The 16,858-nt window shown below is 42.2% G+C and overlaps 1 protein-coding gene across 2 annotated transcripts in view; it reads left to right on the plus strand.

Moving 5' to 3' along the window:
• KIF5C (kinesin family member 5C) overlaps nucleotides 1-16,858 on the plus strand; it is a 141,113-nt gene that overhangs the window by 72,160 nt on the left and 52,095 nt on the right. For both annotated transcript variants that reach the window (XM_010839957.1, XM_010839958.1), the window contains exons 5-10: nucleotides 2,506-2,554; nucleotides 2,814-2,869; nucleotides 3,546-3,633; nucleotides 7,501-7,625; nucleotides 10,212-10,316; nucleotides 10,683-10,831. In XM_010839957.1, the coding sequence (XP_010838259.1) occupies nucleotides 2,506-2,554; nucleotides 2,814-2,869; nucleotides 3,546-3,633; nucleotides 7,501-7,625; nucleotides 10,212-10,316; nucleotides 10,683-10,831 (572 nt within the window). The remainder of the gene's footprint in view (nucleotides 1-2,505; nucleotides 2,555-2,813; nucleotides 2,870-3,545; nucleotides 3,634-7,500; nucleotides 7,626-10,211; nucleotides 10,317-10,682; nucleotides 10,832-16,858) is intronic.

Genomic DNA, 16,858 nt, shown 5'->3' on the forward strand with positions numbered 1-16,858 from the left:
GAGCTTAATGCATCTTTAAGGCTGTTTGCATTTAAATACCTTGAACAACTGCAGGGTTCTTATGGGATAATCCTGGAGTAAGATGTTAAACCAATTATTGCCCTCAAAATAGGGTCTCACATTAGAATCTTATTAAGATAAAAATAGCCCCAGCATGAAGGGAGGGAGGAAAGGAGGAATGACACTCATGTCAGGGCAGAATTTTACAATCTAGGGTCCTGTCCTGCATTTGTTAGTTATGTTCTCTTATTTCACAGATAATAATTGTTAAGTAGGCAAGTTTGCTATTGATTACTCCATATTTTGAACTGAATAGTGACAGGCTGAATCAAGAAAAAGAGGCATGATTAAGACAGTATTGAAAATCTGCTCCTTAAAGTGAGCCTCACAGAGGTTTTAAACATTATTTCTGAACATGCTTTTAAATGCTTATTTATTTTTCTTCCATCTGGTCTTACAAAGTATTTGAGGTGACAGAAATAACAAAATTCACCCCCCTCCCAAGAAACCACTATTTGCTATGGTAAAATATGAGTAAATCAGAATTCTCTGTATACTTATATTAAATATGAACAAGATTCTAAGTGCCAGATTTGCTAATATCTACTTCATGAGTGGTCTTCAGGTGTCATTAATTTTCTCTGTAACCTGTGGAAATAAGGACACATGCTTAAGATCTCAGAGTTAACAGAAAAGTCTTAATGAAAACCAGACAATTCTGAAATACAAGAGTGGGTTGCAGAAGGACTGGGTTAGAGATGTCTAAGGTTTAGAGACCAAGCAGACCCTAGAATTGTGGCCTCAGGGAGAGGTTTCTGGAGCAGTGGGTAAGGAACGTGTGTCTGCGACAGAGAGAGCCAGTAACAGGGCCATTTGACCGGCATTCAAGCAGGCAGAGGTTGTTAGGGAGAGGATGCTCAGCTATAGATTCCAGGGTTTGAAGCCAGGACCCCAGATTTCAGAGAAACGAGGAGTGAAGAGGTTCCAGGCTGAAACAGATGAAAGATAATGAACCAGGACTGAGCTGGGTTGGGACTAGTGCTGGGTTAGGGAGTTTTTACTTCTCCTGGTCTAGAGCCAAGACTGGTGGTGCAGGGGTGAGGTTTCACCTGTAGAGTTGCGTCTCAACTTTACAACTATTTTTTCAGCTTTTTAGAAAACATCTTTTTGATTCAGTCCTCTGTTTAGATTTCCGGGGAGGGGGAATTGGGGGCGGAGACCATGAACCTGAGGGAAGGAAAAGTTGATCTGGTTGGCAGAAGGCAAGTGTAGGTAGAGTACAGAATCCTAGAGGGAATTTTTGCTATCAATGGCTTCATATGACAGATGGGAGCATTGAAGTCTAGGTTCTTGAATACTTGTGAATTACATCTCCAAGATCACATATCTAGTTAGAGTTGTTCCCAGATGTCAGCCTGGGTCACGGGTCACCTGGGGAGTTTAGAAGTGGATTCCCAAATCCTATTCTTGGAGATTCTGATTGAGGAGGATTACAGTAGGGTTCAGGGCAATTTAAAGAAACGCTGAGTGAGATGCTGGTACAGGCAGTGCTGGGACTGAAGTTTGAGAATAATTCATTGGAAGGCTTCCTTTCCCTCTCACAGATTAATTGTCTTTTATTAAATTACATTTTGTTCAAGTCCTTCCTGGACTCCCCAAAGCTGGCCACTGTCACCAGCTCTCTTCCTGTTACTCGTTCTGTAGTTCTAAGCAACTACCCTTATTCCCCCTCCCCACTTCTTCATTTGAATGTTTGGAGCATGCCCCCTCCCTGGTCTGATGAGGCTGTCAGTGTCATGCCCAAGGTGAGGCCTACTGGTTTTTTGACAGTTGCTTGCAAAAGACATGTTCTGCTCTATGCTATGCTAAGTCACTTCAGTCGTGTCCGACTCTGTGCGACCCCATAGACAGCAGCCCACCAGGCTCCCCCGTCCCTGGGATTCTCCAGGCGAGAACACTGGAGTGGGTTGCCATTTCCTTCTCCAATGCGTGAAAGTGAAAAGTGAAAGTGAAGTCGCTCAGTCGAGTCCAACTCTTAGCGACCCCATGGATTGCAGCCTAACAGGCTCCTCTGTCCATGGGATTTTCCAGGCAAGAGTACTGGAGTGGGGTGCCATTGCCTTCTCCGTGTTCTGCTCTAGCTGTTGTCATACCTAGCAGTTTGCTTGGTGGTCATCTAAGGTGAAAGGTAGAGTCTTCCATAAGACTAGCACAGGATGTGAATAGCACCTGGTTGGGAGCATGGGGACCTCTGAATGCAGGGGTGGGGGTGGGGCCTGGGCCGCTGAGCAGGGACCCTTAGAGCAAGCTGCCAAGCAGGAAACAGAAGGCCGGTGAGAGGCGGGGGGTTGGCCAGAGCGCTCCTCTCTAGACTCTGAATCTTCATTTTGTAGCCTTTTTCTTACTCTTCATAGCATGACAAAAAAGCTTTTGAAAATTCTAATAATAATGTTATTGAAATACAGGGTGGCATTTCTGTTTCAAAATCAATTTGTTTTTAATCAGGTTTCCTATTTTGAGATCTACCTGGACAAAATCAGGGACTTACTTGATGGTGAGTAACCCGAATTCTTGTCCTTTGTTCTGTAACTACAGTCCAGGGAGGTTGAAATGTTTTACAGCCCTTCTGCTTCAGGAATTTATAGAGACGTTCTGTTGCCTTCAGGCTGTCTGCTTATTCTCAGCCAAAGCTTTAACTTGAGTTATTGCAGATTAGATCTGCCTATCTTCTGTAACAATTTCTATTTTTCCTCCAATACAGGGCCTTTAACTTTTCTTTTCTTCTTTGCATGTCATCATTATCGTCTCTGTAGTATCCAAGACAAACTTGGCTGTTCATGAAGATAAAAATAGAGTCCCGTACGTAAAGGTATGAGGAAATCTTGACTGATGATGCAATTGATTTCCCTCCAATCACTGTCATAATAATTATTACCTAAGATGCCCAGAACATTACCTAAAAAGTACATATCCATATTTAATCGTTTCTTATATTTAATATTCATCTGGTTAAAAAGTTGGCATTTAATTTCTTCAGTTGTATCTATGTAAGTGTATCCCAGATGTCAGATCACAGAAGGTAAGAACTAGAGAACTGAACAGACATTATTCACATTTAAAGAGGCTTTGGGATTGAGTACAGTTGTTCATACTTGGCACTTAGAAGAAGCCTATCGTAGCATTATGTCTACAGCTTCAGTATCTAATTAAAGTTGGTGGCTAGATTGAAAGGCAAAGCAAGACTTCATCCGTTTCTTTCTCCATCATTGGTTTTCTTCTTTATTTTCTGTCTCCCCTGCTATTAAGTGTGACTGTGTACTTAAAATCTGGCATTTCTTTTATGGTTTACTTCTGGGTTTCCCAGTGTTTCTCAGACTTCTTTTGAATGTAGAATTCAAGCCCTTGGTGAGGAGGAAGAGTTTTTGAGTCAACACTGTATCCTTTCTCTGCATCTGCAGTTCCAGAAGTGGGAAAATGTTTAGCTGTTTTAAAGCCTTGTTGCTTTTCAGTTTTTCAGTGACCAGCTTGCTCTGGCTGTCTTGTAGGGGTGCACCGAGCGATTTGTGTCAAGCCCGGAGGAAGTCATGGATGTGATAGACGAAGGCAAAGCAAACCGCCACGTGGCTGTGACAAGTAAGCCTGGTGTGGGGTTTCCTCCCCTCTAACCTAGGACACAGACATCTGCCTACCAGCAAGGTTGGCTGCGGGTAATGAGGTCCAAATGGAGTAATGCCCAAGAAGGCAGTTATAAAGCAGTGAGTGGCACTCAGACACAGGGGTGTGTGCAGTACCAGCGGGCCTGGGCAGGTCCTGGCACAGCGCCTGAAACAGCGCCTCCAGCCGTCCAGGGCCTGTTGGAAATGTTGGGTGACATTGGGTCTGGGTAACAGCCTGAGCCTGAACACTGGGGATAAGCAACCAGCTAGCCAACTAAAGGTGGAAGAAAGTAAGCTGCTAAGCTCATTTATTTTAACTCTATTATTGTTTAAAAAATCCAAACTGACAGATTCTATATGCTAGTCATACACATCAAAAGAAACGATGTTAGATTTATATCCTCTGTAAACAAGGAGAAGAAAGACGCAGAGGAACTCAGAAAGTGGGGCCAGGTGCTTTATTGTAAACTCTTTGCTGTCTTGTCCATAACCGACACAGTCAGGTCAGCTGGTTGACCTTGTGGGGTCTTCCTCAGGGAAACAGGTCATGTGGTGTTAGAGCTGCAGAGGTTCTATGAAAAGATGTCTGTCTTATTCAGAGGGGCAGGGACAAGTGAGAGTGGCTTCTTGTGACGATCTCCTGAAAGAACAAAGAATTTCTAGCTTCGAAGAGAGAAGCTTATCTGGGCAGGGCATGTAGATATATCTTAACACAGTCTTGATGTCTTCAAGGTGCTGACCTTCAGAGGGGCAGCTTGCTTTGTTTGATCTGAACGAGTAGACCATCCAGGACAGTTGATACTGCAGAGAGGCAGATTTTGACCTACTACAAGAAAAACCCTTGTCCTTATAGCTGCTGCACATAAAGCCTGCTACTTGGAGAGGTAGTGAGTCCTCTGCATGGTGTAGAGAGATTCAAGTACTGCTTGGTTGTTGACTGGTTCTATGATTTTTTGATCCAGAACTGTAATTCTCAACTGTTTCTCTACTGCAACGCATGTATCAGATGATATTCATCTATGTGGCAAGTTCCATACCTGAGCCTAGACTTGTATACAGTATGGGTTAAACTCTATTTCTTTCTCTTCTGCTTAGACACTTACAGAAAGAATGATACACTTAACACTAACAGCATCTCTTGTAAAGAAGTTTCCACTCTGTTTCCCTAGTTACGAATTATTTGTGATATACCTGATAGTCTGTCTTGGCCCTCTGCTTCAGAACTGTTGGTACAGAACATTATACTATTTTTTCTTATTCTGGTAAGATGTTTTCTTTTTAAATTTTGTTATATTATGCATAACATACAATTTACCATTTTAACCTCTTTTAAGTGTCCAGTTTAGTGGCATTAAGTACATTCACAATATTTGCAACCATCACCATTTCCTGTTTCCACAATTTCTAATTATCCCAAAGTGAAACTCCATACCCATTGAATACTAATGGCCGGTACCATACTCCCTCCTCCCAACCCCTGTTAACCATTGTCCTACTTCCTGTCTCAATGAATTTGACAACTCTAGGTACTTCATATAAGTGGAATGATACAAGTCCTTTTGTGACATGCTTGTTTCACTTAGCACAGTGTCCATTCGTGTTGTGGCATGTATCAGAGTTCCCTTTCTTTTTATCAGGCAGAGTAATGTTCCATTGTATGCATACACCACGTTTTGTTTATCCATTCATCCATAGATAGACACTGTATTGCTTCTACCTTTTGGCTGTTGTGAACATGGGTGTTTAAACATCTGTTCAAGTTCCTGCTTTTAGTTGTTTTTTGGGTATATACACCCAGAAGTAGAATTGCTGGATCACATGGTAATTCTACTTTTAATTTTTTACGGAACAGCTATATTGTTTTCCATTGCAAGTGTACCATTTTGCATTCCCACTAACAGTGTACAAGAATTTCAGTTTCTCACATCCTTGCTGACACTTCGTATTCTCTATTTTTGTTTTCTTTTTAATAGTCATCTGTTGTGTAATGATGTAAAATGATATCTATTGAGATTTTTGATTTGCATTTCCTGAATGATTAGTGATGTTGAGCATCTTTTCATATGCTTCTTGGCCATTATGCATCTTCTTTGGAGCAATGCTATTCAAGTCCTTTGGCCTGTTTTTAAAAATTAGGTTGTTCGGCTTTTATTGTTGTTGATTTGTAGGGATTCTGTATATATTCTGGATCTCAACCCCATATCAGATATATGGTTTCAGGTATTTCCTGTCATTCTGTGGGTTGCTCACTCTTTTGACAGTGTCCTTTCATACACAATGTTTTACATTTGATGAAGTTACATTATTTTTTGTTGCTGTTGTGGTTTGTTTTTTGGTGTCATATCCAAATCATTGCCAAATCCAGTGTCATGAACCTTTTCCCCTATGCTTTCTTCTAAGGTTTTATAGTTTTAACTTTTACATTCAGATTTTTTATCCTTTTTGAGTTAACTTTTATGTATGACTTAAGGAAAGAGTCCAACTTCATTCTTGCTTGTGGATAACCAGTTTTCAATTTGGTGAAGAGACTGTCCTTTCCCCATTGAATGGTCTTGACACGCTTGTCAAAAATTACTTGACCATATCATGTGAGGTTTTATTTCTAGGCTTTCTATTCTGTCTTATTGGTCTATATGTCTGCCTTTATGACAATACCACACTGTTTTGATTACCATAGCTTTGTAGTAAGGTTTGAAATCATTAAGTGTGAGACCTTCAACTTTGTTCTTTTTAACGATTGTTTTGGCTATCCAGGGTCCCTTGACATTCCATATGAATTTTAGAATGGACTTTTCTATTTCTGTAAACAATATCATTGGGATTTTGATAGAGATTATATTAAATCTGTTGGTAGTATGGACATCTTAACAATATTAAGTCTTTTAATCCAAGAACAAGGTTAGCTTTCCATTTACTTGTGTATTCTTTAATTTCTTTTGGCAGCATTTCATAATTATCATTATTTGCCTTTCTTTTCTTGGTTACATTTATTCCTCAGTATCTTATTCTTTTTTCCTATTTTAAATGGAATTGTTAATTTCCTTTTTGGATTGTTCATTATCATAATATATAATGCAACTGATTTTTATGTATTGCTTTTGTATCCTGCCAAATTCATTAGTTCTAGCATTTTTCTGAAAACTTTTAGGGTTTTTTTCCCCCACATAATCTGGTTAGATGGTTTGGAGAACTGATTACCAATGTGGGTTGAATAAGACTGTCACTGGGGTCCTTGTCTGCCTGGTGAACAAAGACCAAGATCCAAGAAGATTTTGGTTTTTGTTACTTGGTTCTAATGAAGCATATTTCATCTCTGAGACTTTCTATGTTCCTAGCATGGGTTATAAAAGAAATGTATGTCTTAATCCTTCTTTCATAACGTCATAATTCTTCCTTAAGAAAGGTTGTGATGTCACTGGTAAGTCAAGGCCTGCACACATGAAGAAGATGGAATACATCAGGTACTAATCCTGGTGATCAAGGCTGAGGGACTTAAAGTCAGGCAGAGGCGGAAGCCTTGAGTTCTTCAAGGAGAGAGTCAGACTGGACAGTCAGACTGGAATGTTGGAAGACGGACACTTCATGCAGAGCTTGAGAATCTGTTGTCTTAAGCCACTGACCTCAATTTTTAGATTAATTTCTCTGCCATGTGAAGGTATTTTAAATCTTTCATTTCTAGAATGAGCATTGTTTTTTGGAAGAAGTGGTCTCAGATAATTTTTTAAAATTGAATGGACTTAAAAAAAATGGAGCTATTAGGCATGATTTGTTGTATTTTTGATTGAGAGGCTTACTACTAAATTTATGTGTTCTCTGTAGAGCAGTAAACTCTTTTCCTTTTCAGACATGAATGAACACAGCTCTAGAAGTCACAGTATCTTCCTGATTAATATTAAGCAAGAAAATGTAGAGACTGAAAAAAAACTCAGTGGGAAGCTGTATCTAGTTGATTTGGCTGGGAGTGAAAAGGTAATTGGTTCTTTATTTGTATTGTCCACAGTTTCCCCCTGCAATTTGCTTCACTGTGCAGTGGTATAATTTTTATGTCTTTCTAGTCCCTGGTTTTAAAGAGCTTTTAAAGTTTCTGATGTTGTGCCAAGATGTTATTAAATTTAACCTTCATTTCCCTGCTCTTTCTTTTCTGGTCCTGAAGTTCCCTATTCACGTCACAGGAGGTGCTTTGAATGCAAACCCTGATTTATGCCTAATAGACTCTGATGATGACATGAGGCGAGTGTTTGGTGTAAACTTAGCTTGGTGAAGGCAGCTGTTCAAAGGTGGGAGGGACGTGAACTTCTGAGGGCAAGAAAAATCTCTGTGTTGTAACAGATTCGAATAGGCCAGGAAGGGGCTTTGCCATTGGAATGTGGCAGGCTTGCCTCTGCAGGTTTGTTTGCTGATAAAAGATCTGGAGCGTGGGGCTCTCCCTGCCTTCCTGGCTTCTCTCTCCAGCAGGTGTGAACTGCCCCAGTCCTGCATGGGCAGCCTCACTCCCTTCAGGCTACAGGGACTGAAGCCCGTGTTTAGCCACAAGCCCTGACCGTTCTTTGATTTTGTCAGGATTTTCTTTCGGCATCTGGACCCTGTCAGTTTTCTTCCAGGCATACTCGGCCACACTCCAGATCCAATAGGCTTCCCAGCACCTGCCCCCTGCCCTCCCACCTCACCTCCCCAGCACCGCTGGAAGCTCCTGTGGCCACACCCGAGCTGGGGGCACTGCCCGCCTTGGTGACATCATAGAGCAAGTCTCTGCACACAATACCCTGTGGCCTACCTCATCGCTGATGTCATGCAGACTGTGTCCCCATCAGGGCCAAGCCCTGAAGCTCGGTCAGTCTCCCGAACTGTGTCACTGATCCCCACTTACTGCTCCCACCACTGAGTTACCGAACACCAAGTTATGGCCACTGTCATCCGTGTAAGTAATGGCTACTTGGGTTGTTCTCCTGTCTGCGTTTGTACAGCCCGGAGCAGAAGATCATCTGGATAGTCCTAACTGGAACTTGAAAATCATTCTGGCCCAGCTTGAAACTGTAATTAAATAGACGCCCACCAGCACAGAAGTAGAGAGTATCATTGCTCACCTCTAGACTGGCCATTAGCAGCCAGCATCTACTTTGCTGCCCCACCTGTCGTGTGGGTCCAGACAAAGCTCTTAGGGATCCTTTGTCTCATCCCGAGCTTAACCTATTTCCCTTTAGAGAACAGAGATAAGTACTCAGGGCCTAAATGCAGTGGGAAAGTGCTTCATGCAGGCAGCTGAGCGTGGAGGCCTATACAGCGTTGGCGGTTATTGCTTTTGATATTTATGAAGTGTTTTAAAGTTGTGGACCTACAAGTTGTTTCCTCTGCTCATAGCTGTGTTCCTTGCCCTAGATGTATGCGCATGAATGTGTCAGAGTGATCTAGTGGAACAGAGCTCTGGGGCTTAGTCCCATCTCCCCGAAATGTGTTCTTCTCTTGGGTGAGCAATTTGACATGCCCGGAGCTCAAATTTTTCTTGTCTGTAAAAGGAAGGTGCTTGTACTTGTCTTGCATATTTCATGGAGTCGAGATGCTCAAATGTGACTGCACCTTAAACACCATGAATAGACCATTACTATTTGTGAGCCGGCAGCTCCGTGATTTCTCCATCTGTAAGCAGGGGACCCACACACAATTTCTGGAGAAATACTTGAATTTTTCTTTGAAAAAACCCTCCCCTGCCCCCTGGACATGCATTCATCTCTGTCATTGGGAGTTCCTCCTTTATATGTAATTGAAATCCATCTTCGCACAGTTTAAAATCTTTTCCCTACTGTTCTTTCTTCAGAGAGCAGCTGCTCCCCCTGTGTCTTTGGTCCAGTCAGCAGAGCTATGAATCATGTTGAGTTCCTTTTTTTTTCCTAACATCAGTGAACTGCTTTGTACCCAAAGCAAATGCTGTATATACGAAATTACCAGTAATAACAGAGCCGAGGAGGAATGGTGCATGCTTCTTCTAACTATGGAGAAAAAAGACAGATTCACTTATATAATATACATTTTTTTGACTTTTCATGTCTTGTCAAGTATTTCTCCCTTTGGCTGATTACTCCTTTTTTTCTTACTATGGGAATAAGTAGGGAAGGAACACAGAGTCTGGATAACCATCCCCAGCACCTCTTGACCTTTGTTTGAAGTTGGAGCTTGTAATGTCCATTCCTTGTGGCCAGGACATCGTTTTCTCTTTGCGCATCCCCAGCGTGGGGATGGTTCAGTCTCGCAAGACCCCAGCCTTTCTGCAGTGACAGTGCTTTTGGAGCCTGGCATCCCCAGACAGACGTCCCCTGGGAAGTATCTGCAGCTCTACACGCGAGGTGTCCCAGCCATTCGTCTAAAACCTAATTGAGAGGAAAATGACAACAGGAGAGAACCAATCCCCTGCCTCGGGCACCATGCGTCTTACTTACTTGTATTTTCCCCAGCACTCCGGGAGGGTTCACCTCGGCTCCCTCCTGCACGCGTGCCCTCTTGTGAGTTGGAGTTTTCTCCTCTGCACCTGTGAAGCTCACTGCTTTCTCTTCTCTCTGGTAGGTCAGCAAAACTGGTGCCGAGGGAGCTGTTCTTGATGAAGCTAAAAATATCAATAAGTCTTTGTCTGCTCTTGGAAACGTGATCGCTGCTTTGGCAGAAGGGACGGTAAGTGATCGTGTCCCCATCTATTAAATGATATCATGAGAAGTTGCCTCTTGGGTCCGTGTACTCTCTTTGCCACACACCCCAGTGATTCATTTATTTTTGTTTAGAAAGGGACAGGGGGAGTCCTGGCTATGGACACCCTGCTTGCAGGGAAATCTAGCTCATTAAAGTGTGTGAGTGGTGATGCTAATTTCATATGACCCAGGTCCCACAATGGGCATGCTAAACTTTGGCAAGATGCAAAACCAGGCCACAGATTTTTATTTCACATGTTTCTAAGCCCAGTTCCCATCACTAACTTGCTGGCCTCTGTATTTTCTCTTTGAATTGGCTGTAGCAGACAGTATTTTTTCTTTTCGTAAATAGAAAACACACGTGCCATACCGGGACAGCAAGATGACTCGGATTCTTCAGGACTCTCTGGGTGGGAACTGTAGAACCACCATCGTCATTTGCTGCTCTCCCTCAGTCTTCAATGAAGCTGAGACCAAGTCAACACTCATGTTTGGACAAAGGTGGGCATGACCTTCTTAACCTGTGCTCTGAGCTGGGTCTTAGGTGTTAGGGGTGAGTGGTGAGGTTCTTGGGTCAGAGAGGAAGCAGAGGGAGGGGGCAAGCAGCCTGTTAGTAATTTGCATCTAGCAGGTGACCTGTAAAACTTGAGGCATCGTGTATTGAGGCCGAAAGAAAAATTACCTTTTAAAACAATAGGTATGAATATGTCTATCAAAGGTATGATGTTAAAAAAAAATCCAAGCTTATTATAGATGTGATTGTTAGTAATTCAGTGGAATTTTAGTTTTGTTTTCATGGAATTAATTCTAACTCTCAGGTTCTTCGGAATTAAGTCTGACTCTCAGGTTCATGGAATTAAACCTTAACTGTCAGGTTCAAGCATATTCAACTCAAGACTGGCAACTACCAGTTACAAGTGGTAGTACTACTACTACTACTACCACCAGTAACTACTTCAATATTTGGAATCCATTGCAAATTTGCTGATAGACTAAATATTAGACTGAATATTAAAGAGCAGGGAAAAGAAGTCCTGATGCTCATCCTGGGGGTAAGAAATACAGCTGTATGCTGAGGAAAGGGGAGGATGGCCTCATCTTCTCGTCTTCAGAAATGTCTGAAGGACATTTCCTAGATGTCTGGGGAGCGTTACTAGGTAGGCAGCAGGGACAGCCAGTAATCCTCCAACAACATTCCCTGGTATGCGTTAGTTCATCCCTTCCTTTTTTTTTTTGGCTCTGCTGGGTCTTCACTGCGGTGTGCAGGCTTCTCTGGTTGTGTGAGCAGGCTTAGTTGTCCTGTGGCATGTGAGATCTTAGTTCCCCACCAGCGGTCGAACCTGTGTCCCCTGCATTGGAAGGAGGATTCTTAACCACTGGACCCCCAGGGAAGTCCCATCCCTTCCTTTCTTGACCTTCATCATGGTCTGTCAGTCAGTGGTGTTGAGCCCCATCCTCCCTGCATGGCTGCCTGAAGTGCTAGTCCCTAGAGTGCTTGCGTCCTGTGGATGGGGGCGATTCTGAGCATCTTCCGTGTCAGTGGGCTGAGCCCAGAGCTGAGGTTGGGAGATGCAGACTTACTGACATCATCCCCTTCACGCAACTGTGTTATGTTTGGACAAGTAACCAGGTCTCTTCAGGTTCTGCCTTATGCCCGGAGCACTCCCTTCTCCCAGGAGTGTGTGGTTATGCCTGAGAAGTAGTTTAAGATGCCTAGAGAAAAGACAGATGGTGGTGGGCATTCTGGATGGGAGATTGTTATTGCTTGTTGAAACCACATTAAACCCCAGTCATTTCCTGAAACCTCACAGAACATAGAATTAACCAGTTATGGCACCTGTGGGATGTCTAAATAAATAATAATCACCCTGAATTGTTGTAGAACTCGTATATCTTTTAAATTGGATTTGGGTCCTTTATTTCCTCTGAAATCACTTCCTTGATTAGCCAAATGCTTAGGTCAGTGGGTTGTAGAAGGATAACACCTTCTTTTCTTAAGGGTCACGGGATACCTATAAACCAGCATCTGCTTGTGAGAAGCATAGAATACTGTGGTGATCATCTTGCCTTCCCCATCTCTCTTGGTTTCTTTAAAAAATTTTTTTGGCCACGTCAATGGGCATGTGGGATATTCGTTCCCCAACCAGGGTTGAACCTGGGCCTCCTGCGCTGGAAGCATGGAGTCTTAACCACTGGGCCACCAGGGAAGCCCCTCTCCTGGTTTCTTAAACTTAAGCTTTGACAGTTTCCTCTGAAGACATTTTGGAGGAAACCAGCCCTGGATGCATTTATAAAGGGAACATCTCTTAAAAAAAATATTCCCACCCATAAAGCAAAGATACTTTACATCTTTGCAACCCAGAGTCTTCCTGGGGCACAGGCTCTGTCTCAAGGCTGTTGTTGGTGGTGGGCATGTCGCAACTGTCTAGAGGAAGAGTTTTAGGTGTCAGTGAAAATGATGATTTACTTTCTTCTAATCTCAGTGAGGCCATCATAGCATCATCATTATCACTAGCACTTGTTTTAAGGAACTAGCATGTGCCAGACATGTCAGAATCCTCATGGAAATTGTGTCAGGTAGGTGTCTCTCCCCTTTGTACAGAGGATGGGATCGAGACCTAGGCTCCAAGCCATTAGGTCCTGCCCCTGAGGCCACAAAGCTGGTTAATTGTGAGATGTTACTGGACTGAGACTGTATCACCTGACCCGCAGCCTCTCCCATGCGGGCTGCTTGATCAGGAATCTAGATGAGCATAGGCCTCTGGGGCCGGTTACTCCAGCTTTGAACCTCAGCTCTGCTCCTGACTTTTTTCTCCCTTTTCCCTTCTCTTGGAACCTCAGTCTCTTTGCCTGTAGGAAAAAAACATAATAATATAATAACGCCTACTTCCTGAAAATCACTGGGAGGATTAGATGAGTTGCTTCAGTTTTTACTCAGCACAAGGGCTGGCATGGAATATGGTGTCCCGTAATTGCAAGTTCCTTCTTTCCTCTGTCTTTGAACAGGCTTGGGAAAGTCACAGTCATGCATGGGGCTGGGCCAAACGTGACCTAAGGTACAGGATACAGCTGTAATATAAGGATCAGGACTGAATGAAGCAGTAGAATTAGATTTCTGCAATGAATGATGAACGAAATCTGATAATCTGATGATTAAATGCTGATAATTTGGGATGCCAGGAAATAAATAGTAGGTCAATTATATTTTCAAATGAAATAGGTTGGTTTGTAATCTTTTGTCAGAGTCATCCGAATACTGGGCTCCATAAGGATAAGAATTAATTTATTACCACATCAGTGAGTGGCACCAACAAGCTCCTAGGACAACTGGGACACAGTAGGTGGTCAGTAGACAAATGTCATCAAACGAATGAGCAGACGAATCTGGTGCTTATTATGTAGGAATAAGACCACTGGGGCAGTTGCTGTACTATGACACCACTATGTCCAAAAATTGGTTGAGGTTTAGATCTGATTTGTTTTCCTGCTTATAATTAGAAATGTGTTCTGTTTTGTTCCCTTTCCTCCATCTTCAAATTAGTTAGTGGATTCTTCAAGGACATCTAACTTCTCTACGGGGCCAATACTTGCTTTATTGTTAAATACACACACTGAACCCAGTTACACAGCAGACGTGAATCTGAACCTCAGATTTGACATGGTACTGATAGCTAATGAGATTAAGCACTTTGAACTCAAAAAGGACTGCCGGGCACCTCCCAAATTCAGTGTAATGAGCGTTCATTATGTTCTTGCTGCAGGGGTGGCCACACCTACAGGCAGCACGAAGTTCCCTGGTTATCACCACATGGTTCTTTCAAGAACACGAAGAAAGTCCGTGTTTGTTGTTAAGCCATACTGTATGGATATTCTGAATAAAACAGTAGTAGGTCCTTTGAAGCAGCAGAAACATGACCGTGTACAGAGGCCTGAGGGCAGCTTCCGAGTCTGCACTCTGCAGGATTCTAGATGAAGTCTTAGAATTTAAAGGAAAAGATTTCACTGTGTCTGTTTCTTGGTTTCCGTGATGGTGGCTCTTCTCTTGGGTCAGGCCTGTCGCTTTATGTCCCCTGAATGCCCTGCATTGTGCTAGGAAAGTGGTAGAGCCATTTCCTGAGTTGTCATAGAGCTTTCAATTTGGTTGAGGAGGCAATATGAATTTCCAGGCGATGAAGAGTCAAAGAGCTGTCCTCTGTCAGGAAGCTGAACACTTGCAGCTTTAAGGGCTGGGGACTCAAATTAGAGCAATTTCATCGATTCTTCTTTTTCATCTGGCTTCTAGCGTTTCATTTTCTAGTCTTTAATTATTCTTCCAAAGTACTTTATAGCACCATTTGAAAAGGATATTTTGAAGTTTTAGAAGTGTAAACTCAAATCCCCCAATTATCTCGCAAGCCTGTTTAGTGTACCTTGATTTGGGGCAGTAATGAGGAAAAGGGGAGGCCCCTGGGGAGACCAGTTTAGAAACAGCCTGAATCAGCACATCATTGACACCAAGTGTTTTGATTGATCCAGCATGAATAATTCAGAGGCTTTGTTTTATATGTTAAATGTGGAAGAAGAATGGATAGTTCAGGAAAAGTAATATTCTTTTTTCTTTTTCTGATACGCACTTTTGGGAGAAAAAACACAAAACTGTGCCATTTCATGCTCAGTTTGATGGTAGCTGGATTAGGCAGAGCCTGAGTGGTGTATGTGCAACACGCATGTGTGCAGAGCTTGACAAGTTCCCAGCAGGACCAGAGCGAGAGCTTTGGCCAAGGGAGATGCTAGGTTACAGTTTTGACATACAATGGATTAAGACTCAAATCGGTTCCTGTTGGAGAGTTGCCAAAACACCCATAGGTTAATTTTTGCTGTTTGGAGGATGAAATGTTGTGGATGAGAGTTAATTTACCTGGATGCCAAATCCTCATCCACGTCGGTCATTTCTTAATATTTCTTGGGAGACTAGAGTTTTTCAAAAGACCAAATTTAAAGCTCTTGGTTTCTGCTTCCCTACATCCCCCACTCACGAGCAGGGAAATGGCCTTACCGGGGAACGGGAAGGTGCTTTGTGGCAGGCACGTTTCCAGAAGAACGTTAGGTGTCTTACATGGGAACTAGGACCTAGAATAGAGTAGAAGGTGTGATGGTTTCGTGTGTGAGCTTGATTAGGCTGTAGCAGCCCATTATTTAATCTAACACTGACCTGGGTGTTGTTATGAAAGTGTTTTGTAGATGTGGTTACCATCTAGCAGCAGTTGACTTTAAGTAAACACATTATCCTCCATAATAGAGGTGTGCCCCATCCAGTCAGATGGAGGCTGTAAGAGCAAAAAATGAGGTTTTTTGGAGAAGAGGAAATTCTTCCTGAAGAATGCAGCAACAATTTCTTCATGAGTTTCCAGTGAGCCAATTTCTTTAAATAGATAGCTATACAGATGGATGGAAGGTATATCTTATGTATATATCAGATAGGGTATCTACTCATCCATCCATCTATACGTCTGTTCTGTTGGTTCTGTTTCTCTGGAGAACCCTAACTGATAGAAAGGGATGCTAGACTACCCTCTCCCAACCCACAGTGGGAGGATCTCAGTCTCTGACATACACCAGTCACAGTGTGGAATCATACATTACAGATTTATTCTATACAGTGGAGGTCTGGGTTTGTCTAGAGCTCCTTGTCCAACTGTGAGAGGGAAGGAAAACGCTGAAAAACAAGAGGTAAGAAGGTACCAAGAGTAAACATCTTCCTGGCCTTTCCAGGGGAGGCCAAGGTAATTTGAAGAAACTCCAATAGTTTGTAGTTTCTGTATCATTTAGAAGTGATCTTGGCCGGAAAGATGAGTACAGGCAATTATCGAGGCATAGAGGTTTACTGTCTCTTAGTAGCTCTTATTTATTTCACAATCTGGAAATTCTTATCTGACTTGATTTCTTTACACATCAGTTTATTTTTCTTAACTTACTTATATTGAGTATAACACGCATACAGTAAAGTAAATATAAGTATGCAACTCAGTAAAAATTTAACAAATGTATATACACATGTATCTATCACCCCAGCATCTTAGAAACCTCTGTTTTACACCCTCCCAGTCAGTACCCAACTCTCAGGGGTAGATTGCATCCTGACTTCTGTCAACATAGATAACTATTTCCTGTCTTTGAACTGTTTACAAATAAAGACATACAGTATTGTTTTGTATCTGGCTTCTTTTATTCAACATTGTTATCTTTGAAGTTCACTACATTGTTAGATTATGAGCAGTTTATTTTTCGTAGGTATACAGTATTTTGTTGTATCAATACAGTATGTATGTATGCATTCTATTGTTGATGGATATTTGGATTGTGTTCATCTTGGGGCTATTATAAATGAAGTTGCTATGGCATTGATTGCCATGTCATTAGGTGAACATATGTCTTCATTTCTGTTGGTTATATACCTATGAGTATTTAGTTTTAATAGATAGTAGCAAAGAGTTTTCCAAAATGATTGGAATAGTTTACACTCTGTCTAGTAGCAGGTGAGTGTTATAG

The sequence above is a fragment of the Bison bison genome, unplaced genomic scaffold, assembly GCF_000754665.1.
Source record: "Bison bison bison isolate TAMUID 2011002044 unplaced genomic scaffold, Bison_UMD1.0 scf7180017864139, whole genome shotgun sequence".
Classification (NCBI taxonomy): Eukaryota; Metazoa; Chordata; class Mammalia; order Artiodactyla; family Bovidae; genus Bison; species Bison bison.